General features: G+C 36.8%; 1 protein-coding gene across 1 annotated transcript; it reads left to right on the top strand.

The window, feature by feature from the left end:
* The first annotated feature begins 9,893 nt into the window (after positions 1-9,893).
* On the top strand, positions 9,894-14,683 carry LOC110715730 (CRS2-associated factor 1, chloroplastic-like). Its single transcript, XM_021894337.1, has 5 exons — positions 9,894-10,911; positions 12,062-12,189; positions 12,778-13,003; positions 13,146-13,273; positions 13,370-14,683. The coding sequence occupies exons 1-5, from the start codon at positions 10,083-10,085 to the stop codon at positions 14,399-14,401; spliced, it is 2,343 nt and encodes a 780-aa protein (XP_021750029.1). The 5' UTR covers positions 9,894-10,082; the 3' UTR covers positions 14,402-14,683.
* Positions 14,684-14,904: the final 221 nt, after the last annotated feature.

Raw genomic sequence — 14,904 nt, 5'->3', positions numbered from 1 at the left:
CGGGTCGGTTTCAGTTCGGTTTAAATAATTATCGGTTCGATTCGGTTTCGGTTTATTCGAACCACGGTTTAAATTCGGTTCGGGTTGTAAACGGTTCAGGTAGTAAACGGTTCAGTGCAGACGGGTTGCGGCTTGTTAACGGTTCGGTGTAAACGGTTTTTATCCCGGTTTAAATTCGGTTCGGGTTGTAAATGGTTCGGGTAGTAAACGGTTCGGTGCAGACGGGTTGCGGTTTGTTAACGATTCGGAGTAAACGGTTTTTATTCCGGTTCAAACAGTTTCAGGTTAGAAATGGTTCGGTTCTTTTTTGTTTCATATAACTGGTTCGGTTCGTTAACGGGTTCGGTTCTTAATTAGTCAACAAGACTGTTAATCAAGACTCGTTTATCATTATATATTTGCATAAAGTTATATATGAAGATATTACAAAGTAGTTTGATTTGTATAATGAAAGAAAACATTAATGAATAAGAAGGTAATATTGATTCTTCTTTCAATCGATTATACATATACATAACATATAACCATCTCATATTCTCATAGTTAAATATTTATTAGTATAAAGGGATGAGAATCATAAGATTATTATATTTTTGTATATCCTTTATTGGTTTACCCCCGAGGCTTAAGTCATTAATTAATAATTACTAATTACTTAATTAGACTAACAAGTTAATAAGAAAGAGTAACTTTTAACTTGAGTCTAATAGATCAAATACTGAAATGCTATTAGTATATTACCGAGTAGGATGGTCTAGTACACTGTTAATTAATCTGTTATGCAATTATGCTACATTGACAATTGCTCATATAGTCATATTAGTCAATCACTCATGTAGTCATATCTAATTAAGTAATTTGTATTTATGTACTAATCTACTAGTCAATTCTATCATTTATAAGTTTACACGATTACAAGTGTATTGCTTACAGACATAGCTAAACTGATATAGATATAATCATATAACAAATCCGTAGTACTTCTAACTCTCTAATATATGACGTCATTATATTATTATACGGTATTCGATTTTTTTATTAATCGCGACGCTAGACATTTACACGCTAACCGATTCACATTTTATAATTTAAATAACTTAATAAGTTAATGTGTGTGTTAAAAAAAATATAAAAGCTGCATTATGAAGGTATATATCGTTTTATCGGGATTCGAGAAATGTAATTAATTTATAAGCGGTTTGTAAACGGTTCGATTTATAAGTGGTTCGGTTCATAAACGGTTCGGTGCAAACGGGTTGCGGTTTGTAAACGGTTCGGTGTAAACGGTTTTTATGTCAGTTCAAACGGTTTCGGGTTAGAAACGGTTCGGTTCATTTTCGGTTCGGTTTCCTTTCAGTTCGGTTTAGATTTGGTTCGGTTCTTAAACGGTTTAACGTTTACTCGAATCGGTTCGGTTTCGGTTTTACTAACATGCGGTTCGGGTCGGTTTTCGGTTTTATAAAATCAGTTTTTAATCGGTTCGGTTCTCATTCGGATCGGTTGAAACAGTTCGGTTTCACCGGTTCGGTTCGGTTTTTGACAGTGCTATGTGCGCTAAATATAAAGACTAAAATATGTATCGAGATGAATTAGACTAAATTACATGAGTGGTAATTTTTAAGAAGTCAAATACCAACATCTCATATTTATGAAATGTGTTAAAATGATAGTCTAAGCCATTTAAATCAATAACATTATTTTATAGCAAGATCGGTTGACATACGATATCTTATTATCTTAATAAATTCGATATCAAAACTACTTGTATAAAATTAAAAGTGCATTTAATAAAGACATTAATATATTTTTTGAAGGGATGATATAAATCATCCGAAGTATAATCATACTAGTATAATTTTTTTTTTCCAAAAATTAAAATAAAAAGGAAAATTCAACATAAGGCAGGTTTCTTGTGAGCTGTGAACTCTTTCTGTTTGGTTGGGTGCAATTATTGGCAAAGCTAGGAGTTGAATTTTATTTTTAAATAATTATTAAAATTGTAAAAAAATCAGGTATGATGACGGTTGATGTATAAAATAAAATTTTTAAAAAAAAAACATATTTTGTTGCATTTATAATACCACGTGTAAATGAAGTTATGGAGTATTTGTGACGACAATGCTTTTTACTTCAAGCCACCATCAAAAGTACATCACATTGCTGCGCGATTAATGTGACACTTTTTTTTTTTTAATTATTTATTTTATACTATTAATGTGATTCTTGGTCAAATTATAACATTTTTGTTCACTTAACTAAACTTCGTGAGGGAATAGTAACAAAATCACTAATTTTTTATTTTAAATTAGATTAGATGTGGATTTCATATATGTTGATAAAATTTATTACAAAATTGTCAATTTGACAAAATAAGTTTTATGAAATTTTGACTTTTACCAATACCAAAAAAAAAAAAAATTAAAAATAAAATAAAATGATTTTTACTACCAAAATTTCTATAAGTTTAGGGTTCGTTTGGCATTGTTGCGGTTTTCAGTTTTTTGGTTTTTTGTATTTTAAAAGTGTATGATATATGTCATATAATGAATTAAAAATTAGTCAAACTTATTAAAATCATGCTAATTTTGAAAACTGACAACTGAAAAGTGAAAACACCTTTTTCTTGTTTCCTGTTTTTGGTTTTTTGTTTTAAAAAAAACTGAAAACTGAAAACAAAAAACAATGCCAAACAAGCCCTTATTTATTTATTTTTTCTTCTAAAATTTTATTTACCACCAAATAAAAATATAAAAATTGTCTTTTACCCAATGTGATAAAATTCTAACTAGATTAAATAAATTGTTCAATTTTCGTCCCAAAACATGCTCTTAAATGGTATTGGGGTTATCTTGTTCCTTTCATTCCGATTTTAGGTCAGAATTGACAAAAAAATTATCGCAAATGTCTCATTTTACCTACTAAAAAAACTTGGTTTGCATGACACATGCTAAACGAGGCATTTGTGATAATCAAAGAAATTTTTTAAAGCTCTCTAGCCCTTTGAAGAAGGGTCCTGGTGGTTGCCTTCATCGGATTCTTTCTTCAAAGGGTTAGATTGAGAAGCTTGTTTCTTGTTCTTCAATGTCAAAATACAAACCCTAAGGGCTTTTGGATCTTAGGTCTGTTTTTCGACCTTCATTCAAGGGTGAAGAAGTGGCGGCTGTTTTGGTCGGGTTGTGCTTAAAGGTTTAATTTTTCTCTTGCTGGGTTGTTTCTGGGTTTTTTGGGTTTGATTTCTAAATCAAACAAAGCTGCTGGACGGTGCTGCGAAGTTTTTTAGCTCCTTCTTCGATTTTCCGGGTTCTTTGCTCGAGATTGAAGAAGGGTCTAAGTTCGGTGTTCCGGTGGTTGTTCTTGTTGGCACGGCGGCTGGGCGGTGTTTCATGCTATTCTTTCCCAGCAGGCGGATTGTGTTTGAAAGTGTCGATTTTTTTTAATTTGCTAGGCTGATTCCGGTGGGTTGCTGGGCGGTGGTTTGAGTTGTTTCTTTTTCCCAGTAGCTGGAGTTCGCTGGAAGCTCATTCGTGAGGCTGATTCTGGGTGTTTGGGGCTAATTCGAACCCTCGATTTTCTGGGTTCTTGCTCATCAAATGTTGTTGATTTTCGGGCTAGTTCACCGGTGGCTGGGTCTGGTCTTTGTTGCTGGTGACGGGTCCAGTTCAGTGGTTGTCTTCAACCCTTGACTGGTGTTTGTCGGCGGGGCTATGCTCTATTCTTTTTCGGTTGCTGGGCATCGCTGAAATGGGTGTTCATTAGACTGATTCAAGGCTGTTGGGGCTGCGATTCAGCCCTTGATTTTCTGTGTTTTGGTTTGTTTGCGGGTGGCTGGGTTTCCTACCTGGCTGGCGTGTTATTGCTAGGGGCTGCTATGTTTCCTGGGTTCTCTTTTTCGGGTTGGAGGGTGAACTCGAGGGTTGGTGGCAGCCTTCTTGAATTGCATATTTGTAGTGGTTGAGGTATTTCCTATTGTTCTCCATCTGTAAAAAGGAAGGTTGATTTTGTTCTCTACTTCCTTTTTGTTATCTTTGTGTATTTTGGGAATGCTTCTTTGGCTGTAACTACTATCTAGGCATATTGTATTGCCTTTTCAGCTTAAGCTTCCTAGTGATTAGTATTGTTGGGTGATGGTCCATGGTAGCGATTCTTTGTCCTGGTTTGTATTGTATGCTTGCCATGTCGTTGTCCTAGAAAACTAGTTTCTGGGTTGTTATTTAGCTGTGATTTTATGATTATGCCTATTGATGGTGGATAGTTGCTGGAGGTTGGTTGTCATAGTTGAGTTTTGGTATTAGCTTGCTTGGTGTGGAGTGGGATGAGACCCTATTTTTATTGTTGTCCTAGCATGAGGTGCTAGCTGATGGCCTGTGTTGTATGTTGGGTGATTTTCCTATTGCTACCATGTTTTTTGCTTCTGCCTGGGCTCCTTTTCATGCCTCTTTCATTGTGGTAGTTGTTGCTCTTTTTTCTGTCTTGACATCCTATGCTTCATGCTTTGCTTGAGCCTCCTTGTGATTGTTTTGCTGGCTGATGGTTCATGGCTGCGATCCTTTGTCCTGGGCTATACTTCATGTATGCTATTGTTCTGTCCTAGCGGACTGTTTATGGGGTTGTTATCAAGCGGATTTTATGATGATGCAGGTGGAAATTGTTCCTTTGTTTTATTTGGTGGAGGTTGGTTGTATGGTTAAGTCTTGGTCATTTTAGCTTAACTGGTGTTTGGTGGGTGAGGCCCATTTTTAGTGTTATCTCCTAGCATGAGGTGCTAGTTGATGGCTTGGATTGTATGGTGGGTAGTATCCCTCTCTCTACCTTGGTTTTGCTTTGTCCGGGCTTCTTCCCTGCCTCTCTTACTTTGGTGGATGTTGTTTTATATCTATCTATGCATCTTTTGCTATTTTGTTGTACTTGAGCCTCCTTGTGTCTGTGTTGCTTGCTGATTGTTCATGGCTACGATCCTTTGTTCTGGTTTGTACTGCATGTATGCTATAGTTCTGTCCTGGCAGGGTGTCTACAGGGTTGGTATCAAGTTATGTTGATGCTATTGGATAGTATTTGCTTTGTTATTGCTTTGGTGTGGTGGAGGTTGGTCATCATGGGTGAATCTTGGTTTCTCTAGCTTGCTTGGTGTGTAGTGGGTTGAGGCTCTATTTTTTAGTGTTGTTCTCTAGCATGAGGTGCTAGTTGATAACCGGGATTGTATGGTGGTTGGTGTTCCTATTACTTCCTCGCTTGCTGCTTTTACCAGGTCTTCTTCTTATGCCTCCTCTGTTATGGTAATGTTGCTTTACCATTGCCGTGGCATCTTATGTTTCTTTATTCTGCTTGAGCCTCCTTATGGTTGTGCTGCTGGATGATGGTTCATGGCTGCGATCTTTTGCTCTGGTTTGTACTGCATGTATGCTATTGTTCTATCCTGGCAGGCTGATTATGGGGTTGTTATCAAGCTGTTCTTTATGGTGATGTTGGTGGTGGTGTGTTTTTCTGTTGTTGTCTTGGCATGGTGGAAGTTGGTTGTCATGGGTGAGTCTTGGATATTTAGCTTGCTTGGTGGGTAGTAGGTTGAGGCCTTATTTTCCGTGCTGTCTTCTAGCATGAGGTGCTAGTTAAGGGCCTGGATTGTATGGTGGGTGGTATTCCTATTGCTACCTTGTTTGCTGTTTCTCCCAGGACTCCTTCTCTTCCCTCTTCCATTGTGATAGCTGTTGATCTACCTTTGTCGTAGCATCGTATTCTCTGTCTTGCTTAAGCCTCCTTATGTTTGTGCTGCTGGATGATGGTTCATGGCTGCGATCTTTTATCCTGGTTTGTACTGCATGCATGCTGTTGTTCTGCTCTGGCAGGCTGACTGTGGTGTTGTTATCAAGCTGTTTTATGATGATGCTAGCGGATGGTGTATGTTTTCAAGCTAAGCTGATGCTTCTTTATATTTACCTTATTTGATATCTTTGGATGTATGGGTTTTTACCCACTTTTGGTTGTAGCTTTGGTTTTCTCTCCCTTTGGGAGTTAGAGATTCCGTAGTTGTTATCTTTGTTTTGCCTTCGGGCTTTGGTTTTGTTGCTTCTTTGGCCCAGAGGGCATGTACTGCACTTTCATTTCTTGTAGTTGCTACTTTTATGGGTAGTAACTCTTTACTTTTGGTAATAAAATTCTTTACTTACCAAAAAAAAAAAAAAGAATATTTTAAAAAACCATTAGATTTAACAATTCTCTTGACGGCAGCCGGCAGGTGGTGAAAACAAAATTTTGAAATTTTTTTTTGCGATAAAATAAATTTTTTTAGAAGTTTTGGTGGTAAAAAACAATTTTGTGTTTTTTGTGGTGGTTGAAGTCAAAATATCCTAATATTTAAAATTTAATTACAAGTTTTGTCACTTGATTTGCATAAAGCAATAGTGATGTTTATTTCCTTGTTGATGACGGCTGGGTTGATTGAACTAATAATCAAAGCGTCACGGTAGCCCCTAGTACAACCATTGTTTGCTTAGTTTTGGGCAAAATATTTGGGCAACACCTTAGTATATGTAATATTGAACCTGATTAATATATGTTGGAGGTAGTTATATACTCATATTTCTCTAGGGACTAGGGAGTGTGCTTTTAGGTTTTGCCACATAAGTTTCCGTGATTTAATTGATTGGTTGGTCAATACACAAGTGACACGTGTTTAAAGATCGATATTTTTAAGTTAGTTTGCTATTCGGGATTATTGAACATTTTTCTTAGACCGGCTAAGGGAATAACACGTGTCAAACTCTAATTGACCCTTGACGATGAATTGGCTACCACATGTCATCTTCTAACTAGTCCACATGTTAGGTCTTTTTATAAGCAGTATTTGTTTGTTTACTTTGTGTTAATTATAAAGAATGATAATAGAAGATAATTTTATTTTTGCCTTTGGTATTTAATTAATGGGATTGCAATTAATCCTACTTATTTTATGTGATCATTAAATAAAGAAAAAAGGTTAGCCTTTTAAGATAAGTGAAAACAAAAATACAAAAAAAGTGAAGTAAAGCCATCACATAGCAATGCGATGAGGAGGTGGCGGGTTGAAGGCATAGATGATACCTTCACACCCATCATCACCTAAAAATCTCATACCCATCCTTACCCCACCACTCATAGTAGGTACAATACTTTCATTCATCCTCGCCTCAACGAGCAAGCTAAAATCCATTGACTTTGCATCCATATTCCCTCTAAATCTACTAATTTCTACACTTTTCAACCAAAAAAAAATATATAATACCACATACTACTAACGTGCCTAACATCAATATATGTACATATGTGCCACTACCATACACTCGTAAATACGAGTGTAATTTCCTTAAATATGATGATTAATTTAGATTTTTTACATAAATTATTTTGGGTGGAAGAAAAGTGGGGTGTGCAAGAATGCAGTGGGCGCGAGTGGGTAGGGAGGTCTAGTCTAAAATCCATACTCGGCCCATCACTTGTGATTGGTACAATATTTATCCCCATCCCCGCCCTATCACTTGCCAAACCTCTCTCGATACCTATATATAGGGGTGTATAAAATTTGGCCCGGACCCGAAATCGACCTAAACTGGACCTGTTGGGACCGGACCTGTAGATTCAGGTCCGGTACCGGTCCTTGAAATTCAAGGATTCCAGGTTTCAGGTCCGGTCCGGGTAAAACCCGGAATTTTTAGGTCCGGACCCGAAACCGGTAAAGCTACTTTTTTATTTAATATGTCTAAACAGGTCCATAAACAAGTCAATAACAGGTCTAAATAGGTCCAAACATGTCTAAACAGGTCAACAATTTTATATTATTTTTAAAAAAACGAAAAAAAAATCAATAATCAGGTCTATTCAAGTCCAAACCTGGACCAGACCTGATTTTTCAGTTCTCAACCAGAACCGAACCTGTTGATTATTAGGTCCTGGTCCATTCAGGTCCGAGTTAGGTCCGGTCAGGTTTTGGACCGATGTACAACCCTACATGTCTAACTAACATCTTTAGTCACAGTGTCACACTCACAATAGAAGCATATAAGAGAGAAATTTGACACTGAAGAAAGAGAAATCTCAAGTTTATTTGGCAGTGGTGACAACACATGTATATGAGATAATAAAGCTAATATATAAAGTATAGATATCTAGATTGTAAAATGGAAATAATCATGAGGTTGACCGTATTGACTTTGAAAACAATCTAAATCAAATTCATTAGAAAATGTCTAAATGTTTTTAAATTCAGTTGTCACGTAAGTAAATCAATAGACCATTACTTCTTTAACTCTCTTCTTATTTAAAAAAAATGAAAAAAAAGAAAAAAGAGGAGGCCATGTCATGATTTTTTTGCTAATTTTTACTCCCCTCCACTAGTAACGAAAACCAACATACCCCCTTCTTCCCTCCACCACCAATACAACCATGGGTGATCTTAATGGTGTTGGAGGTGGTGGTAAAAAAAATAAATAAAGGATCTAATTAGGCAATTATGGGATTACTAGCTATTTAAGATTGTAAGAGTAAAAGAGCAAAACATAGAATCTTCAAGAGTGATTTCTATGAAAATTACTGGAATTCAAAATTCTACAATTAAGCTACTTTATATAAAATAACCAACTTATCGCTGACGTCATTCTTTTATTTTTTTTTTAAATTATTATATAAATCCATAATCTTTTATAAAGTGATGTTGTAATTTTGTTACTTTAAATAAACCGGCAAACCGTTAATTTACCTCATATAAAACCGCTACTTTACTTCATTAGCAGTTTTGTTTTAAAGTCCAAAAAAAAAAATCATCTTCGAAGAGCATATGACATGGACGACATGTAAGGATTTTAGATAAAAAAAATTCGGGGGAATTCTGATTTCTCTTACTCTGTAGCAATTTTCACGGAAATCGCTCAATTTTCAAGATGGTTATCAAAACAATAAAAAAAAAATATACAATCAAACATAATTATCAAATTAAACAAGTAAAATTAGCAACTCGATAGCCCGATCACACAGTAATTTTCGTTTTTAAAATAACAAAATTTCACGAGGGAGTTTAAAGGCATAAATGCTCAAACAAATACATATCAGTGGTAATTTTGTAAATAATAACAAATTAAAAGTACTACTAAAAGGTAAAATAGTACTACTTAGATAATCAAGCTTGTGTGAAGATTTTGCAAAATCAAGGCAGTAAAAATGGAGAATGTGCTCATGATATCAATCACTGTCTAAGGCTTCTAAATGATAATCAATGGAAAGTTCGAATAGTCCATATTTATAGAGAAGGAAACCGAGCGGCGGATTGGTTGGCCAACCGCGGCGTCTCTCAAGACTCACAACTCAACTTCATTAATATGGTTCCGGAAGAGCTTGGGAGAATTCTGCAAGAAGATGCTAGAGGGGTGTCAATACCCCGGTTAATCCCTCCCTAGTAGTTTTTCTTTTTATTTTAGTTTTCCTAGAGTAGTTTATTTCTGTTGTGTGTTTGTTTCTGCTTGTTCCTTTCTTTATCTATTTTTTTTTTTGGATTTTTCATCCTCTTATGAATAAAAAAAAAATATTTTCAGTAGCACTTTTCACGCTCTCAATAATACTGGACACCTGTTAGTAGAACTAGGGACAGGTGAAAAAGTTTTTTTTTTTTAATGTTAATTATGCATAACAGTTATTTACAACTTCCTCAAATTTCACTAAACTTTAAAGGCCTGTTCTGTACCGCTTAATTTTAGTTCAGTTCAGCTCAACTCCAATCAGTTCAATTTAACTTCTAAATTCCTACTCTCATAAACAATTCATTTCACTTTAATTCACCTCCTCTCAACTTAATTCAGTTCAGCTCAGTAAATCACTAACATGCCCTAAAATTGCTTGCATTATTTCTCATCCAGCTTCAGTTAGACAGTAGTCACCTGTTTGCAAGAGGAATGAGGACCAAAGATTATCCTTATTTCATTTTCCATTTTTTTTTTTAAAAAACATTCCTTTATCTTCTTCCCTCCACCATAAAAATCCAATCTTTCTCCCTCAATCTCTCTCCTCAATACGACGTCGTACAATCCGCCGGCAACCTCGCCGGAAAACTTCAATCCCAAATAATGGCGCTAAAAACCGTTATCCCATTTCCAATTTTCGCGCCAATTCCAACTACCACCTCAACAACCACCACTTCAACTACCGAAGTTCGATTTGCTCGTTGGAACAACGCTAACGCCGAGAAATTCGAGCGAAATCGCCGTACCCAGCAGCAAATCGAAGATGACATTCGTCGTTTCCGGCGGTTTGAATCTGCACTCAACATTTCAGCTAGTTACGACGCTGATTCCGGCGTCGCAACACCAAGAAACCCCAATTTCAAATCAATTGGGACCCCTTCGAAGCCTTCAATTTCGTCAATTCCTGGGAAAAAATCGAAATACTCAAAACCCCAGAAAAACCCTAATTCTGAAAATGGTAATTTTACTCACCCGGCGTTTCGGAGGGTTGTGAAACGGGTGAAACTGCCCGAAACGGGTGTTGGGGGTGAAACGGATATAAGGGTTGGGGAAAATGGGGTGACATATGTGGTGCCAGGTGCTCCGTTTGAGTATATGTATAGTTATACTGAGACGCCTAAGAATGTGAAGCCCATTGGGCTAAGGGAGCCCGCGGTTACGCCGTTTGGGCCGGGGACAATGGGCCGTCCATGGACTGGTCGGAAGCCGTTGCCTGGGAGTAAGAAGGAGTTGCCGGAGTTTGATTCGTTTCGAGTACCGGAACCGGGGAAGAAAGGGGTGAAGCCTGTACAGAAGCCAGGGCCTTATCTTCCGGGTTCGGGTCCGAAGTATGTGGTGTCTAGGGAGGAGGTGATTGGGGAGCCTTTGACGCCGGAAGAGGTTAAGGAGTTGGTGGAAGGTTGTAGGAAGACTAAAAGGCAGCTTAATATGGGTAAGGATTGAGTTTGTTATTACTAGTATTTGTTTTGATACCATGCTTGTGTTTGTTTTGAGGTTGTTGGAGAAACTATTAGCTTGATTTGTGTTTTTATTGCATAAATGTCTTATAATTATGAATGTATTGATAATCAAGAAGTGGAAAGGGCTGCTGGTTCGATTCATGCCAAGAGGTGTTGGGGTTATAGGTAGGCTGTACTCTTGGTTTATTGTGACAGAGTTATATTAGGCTAGTGCAAAAACAAACTGATAAAGGAAAGGGATAGGAAAAAAAGAAGGAACTTTTAGCCACGATGCCAAGTTGCCAATAGCTGGGTTGAATTGGATTGTTGGTTGTTACTTGTGAAGTGAATTAGTCGTCTGTGGTAAATTTCAAACTGATGATTGAGCAAATTAAATGTTTGTTACCTTGTTAAGATTGACTCTGAGGCTGAGTCTTAGCATAAGAATTGTAAATGCTGTGAAGCTTGTAAAGATTATAAATGTGATGATGTTTTTGTGTGAGCCGGGGGAGGGGGGGGGGTGTGTTGGGAAATGGAAATTTTAATCCTCATTTTATGATTGATGTTTATTTGGTCGTTTTGGTAAGCAAGTGGTGATTGAACGAACCAAGTAAGGAGACTTTAGATGTTATCATTAGGATCGGTCATTTCAAGTTTCCACTTGTAGGAAACCTCTATTATATTAAGCTTGGAATGAATCAGGGTTGTATAGCTTGTATTTTACAATTCCACTAGTGACTATCCTGATTCCCTCTGAATATGGGTGGTGGTGTTTGAAGGGATCAAAAAATGGGAAATTTAATCGGAAATGTAAATGTCTAGCATTGTGCTCCTGTGTGTCTGCTTTTATGCTATTAAAATTGTGACTTCAATGTAGTGTATTGGTGGGGTTTAATTGAATCAAATACTACTCTCTGATTAGGAGTCTAACTATAATTAATTGATTGAATGGAGTTTTCAAGAAGTGTGGAGTTCTTGCTCTGTCACAGAGCCTCTTTTGTTAAACTAGGTAATATCCTCCAGTAAGGATTTGGAGTGAATTAGTGGTTTAGAATTAGAATTATTATTCCATTTGACAATTGACATTGAAGTAAGTAATGTTTGGCTCTTCCTTTCTGAATTAAATTCAGCCTTTTTTTGTAGGTAGAGATGGTTTGACACACAACATGTTGGATAACATCCATGCTCATTGGAAACGGCGGAGGGTTTGTAAGATAAAATGCAAAGGGGTTTGTACTGTTGACATGGATAATGTGTGCCAACAACTAGAGGTTGGTGTGCTGATGATAACGCTAAGTTTATATTATTTATTTCTTTTTCCTCCTAAGTTTCTGGGATGTTTTTGTTTTCAAACTGCCTACTTTCCTAGTTGTTTTGGCCTGATGTTTTCCCTGTTCGGAGTTCTTAAAAGTCTTAATAAGCAAAATTTTATAAAAGCTTGTAACTACAAAGCACAGTGTTTAGACCTCTTAGCGAGAATTTACAAATTACGACAATGGTTGGCAAGTTTGTTAGATTTGGTAGCAGCAAACTGACCTGAGTGAAATAGACGCATTTGACTCATGTGAGCTTGCTTCATGAAATCTGCATACCGTGTTTAAAAATTGATTGTCTTTCTCTAAATCCAAAGGTTTTTGTTTGATTATTAACATATGTTTCCTGTCAATGTAAATAATTATGTGCTTCTGAGTGGGTGCTTGTATAGTACAAGTAGTCAATAGTCATCACTCAGAAACTTTTCTCCAATATACTGAAGATAAATCGTTGCAAAAAGTAATTACAAAATTATTCATTATACATTTATACTGCATGATTTTTACCTAAAGGACATTGTCAACTTAAGTTTTTATATGTTGCAGGAAAGGACTGGAGGCAAAATTATACACCGTCATGGAGGTGTTATATTCCTTTTCCGTGGTAGAAACTACAATTACAAAACTCGACCTCGCTTTCCTCTTATGTTGTGGAAACCTGTTACACCTGTGTACCCCAGATTAGTCGCACGTGTTCCAGAAGGGTTGACGTTGGAAGAGGCAACTGATATGCGGAAAAGGGGACGCGAATTAACACCAATATGCAAGCTTGGTATGCGCGTGCTTCTGCACTGTTTGTTTGGTTTTTTTCGAGAGCCGGGGGGGGGGGGGGGGTTGTGTGTGTGTGTGATGGATAAGGTTCATTATCTACATTACTGATGGAAATAATATTTGTTTGCTATCTTGCATAACAGGGAAAAATGGTGTATATGCCGGCTTAGCGAAAAACGTTAAGGAAGCATTTGAAGCATGTGAGTTGGTTAGAGTTAATTGTCAAGGATTGAACCCCAGCGACTGCCGTAAAATTGGTGCAAAACTCAAGGTCTACTTTTATCTCGTTTTATTCACTTTGAGTAGTATTGACATATGCTATTCTTCTATGTGTTAATGGAATCGTTCCCTTCTTGTGTGCCTTTAGGATATTGTCCCATGTGTATTGATTTCATTTGAAAACGAACACATAATTATGTGGAGAGGAAAAGACTGGAAGTCATCTCTCCTACTACCTGAAGATGGTGCAAAGGGTGAAGAAAGTTCTGAAGCTGACAGTGCTGCATCTTATGGCCACTCTTTGGATTCTGAGGATGAAGAAGGTTCCCAATGTTCCTCGAATACGCCAAATCAGGGATTAAATGCTGAAATGTCCAATCGAAGCAATGGTTTGGCTGATGATCTAGATGTGGGTGTTACAAAAGTGGATGATAAATTCTCTGTGAAAGATGATGCATCATTGGAGGTCAATGAAGTTGATCCATCACAGATAAGTGACCTAGGAAATAAAGTCATATCAAATTCCGATAATTCTTCTGGTGAAATCATTGCTTCTGGTGTTGGTTCATTAGACAAGGAAACTTGGATAGTTGACAATATTTCTCATGACAGGGAGCCTACTTCATTAAGTCCTTCTGGTTCTGAATTAGATGTAGATGGTACTGCTGACTTGGAAGTGTCGTCGGGGAACTCTTCTGATGATTCGGAAGTTAATGGGGGGACACAAGGAAAGTTAGAGACCTCATCAGCAAACCCTCATTCCGCGCTATCTTCTCCATGCACTGAAGGTGTTCAGTTTCTTTTAAGACAAGCTGTAGAAAGTGGAAGAGCTGTGATACTTGATACCAGTTCCTTAGATGCAGACGTGGTTTATGAAAGATCAGTCTCCTTTTCCGTTGAAGCTCCACCTGGACCTGTTTTTACATACTATCCTCGGAAAGTGGCCATTAAAGAAAGTGAAAACCAAAAATCTGGGGATTCAGAAGCTGAAGAATCAGTACCAGTAGCAGGTCCTGTAAATAAATCAAAGGAAAAGAAGTCAAAGGAAAAGAAGAGCTCTACTCACAAGGAAAAGAAGAGCTCTTCAACTCACAAGGAAAGAGATTTTGAACAGGAGTTTCTAGATCTAGTTCCCCAGGGAAGTCTAAAAATAGATGAGCTTGCTAAGTTGCTGACTTAATATGCTATGTGATTGCATAACTCTCGTATGACCATCAGTACGGGTTATTACGATTTTTTTTTGGATACAGGGTTTTTGTTACCTGGTGCATAAAATCTTACTGTCTGATGTAGTCTTTCAGCGTATACTGATATACTGGAATCATGGAATGGTATTATACTTTGTACGTGTGTGAAAACAAAACTTTGTACATATATGCAGCTTCAGATTGTATCAAACTACATCAAACTATATGTCGAGCTCATATTCATAAATTTCATTACCTGAAAATTATTTGATACATTGATTTTGTGATCGGACAATCAATACATACCCTTCCGATGCTATTTTTAAAAGATTTTATCTATATTTAAATCTTCCAACCACCAATACCCATCACCTTAAACAGAACCAAAATTTAATGAAATAATGTTTCCACTTCTATTAGTTTATTTAACATAAGATGAACATGAACTAATAAAAGATGATACTAGTTTCAAACATAAAAAGCTAGGTAAAAGATT

This window comes from Chenopodium quinoa, unplaced genomic scaffold (genome assembly GCF_001683475.1).
Source record: "Chenopodium quinoa cultivar QQ74 unplaced genomic scaffold, ASM168347v1, whole genome shotgun sequence".
In the NCBI taxonomy this organism is placed as follows: Eukaryota; Viridiplantae; Streptophyta; class Magnoliopsida; order Caryophyllales; family Amaranthaceae; genus Chenopodium; species Chenopodium quinoa.
This window is presented reverse-complemented; position numbering and strand designations above follow the sequence as displayed.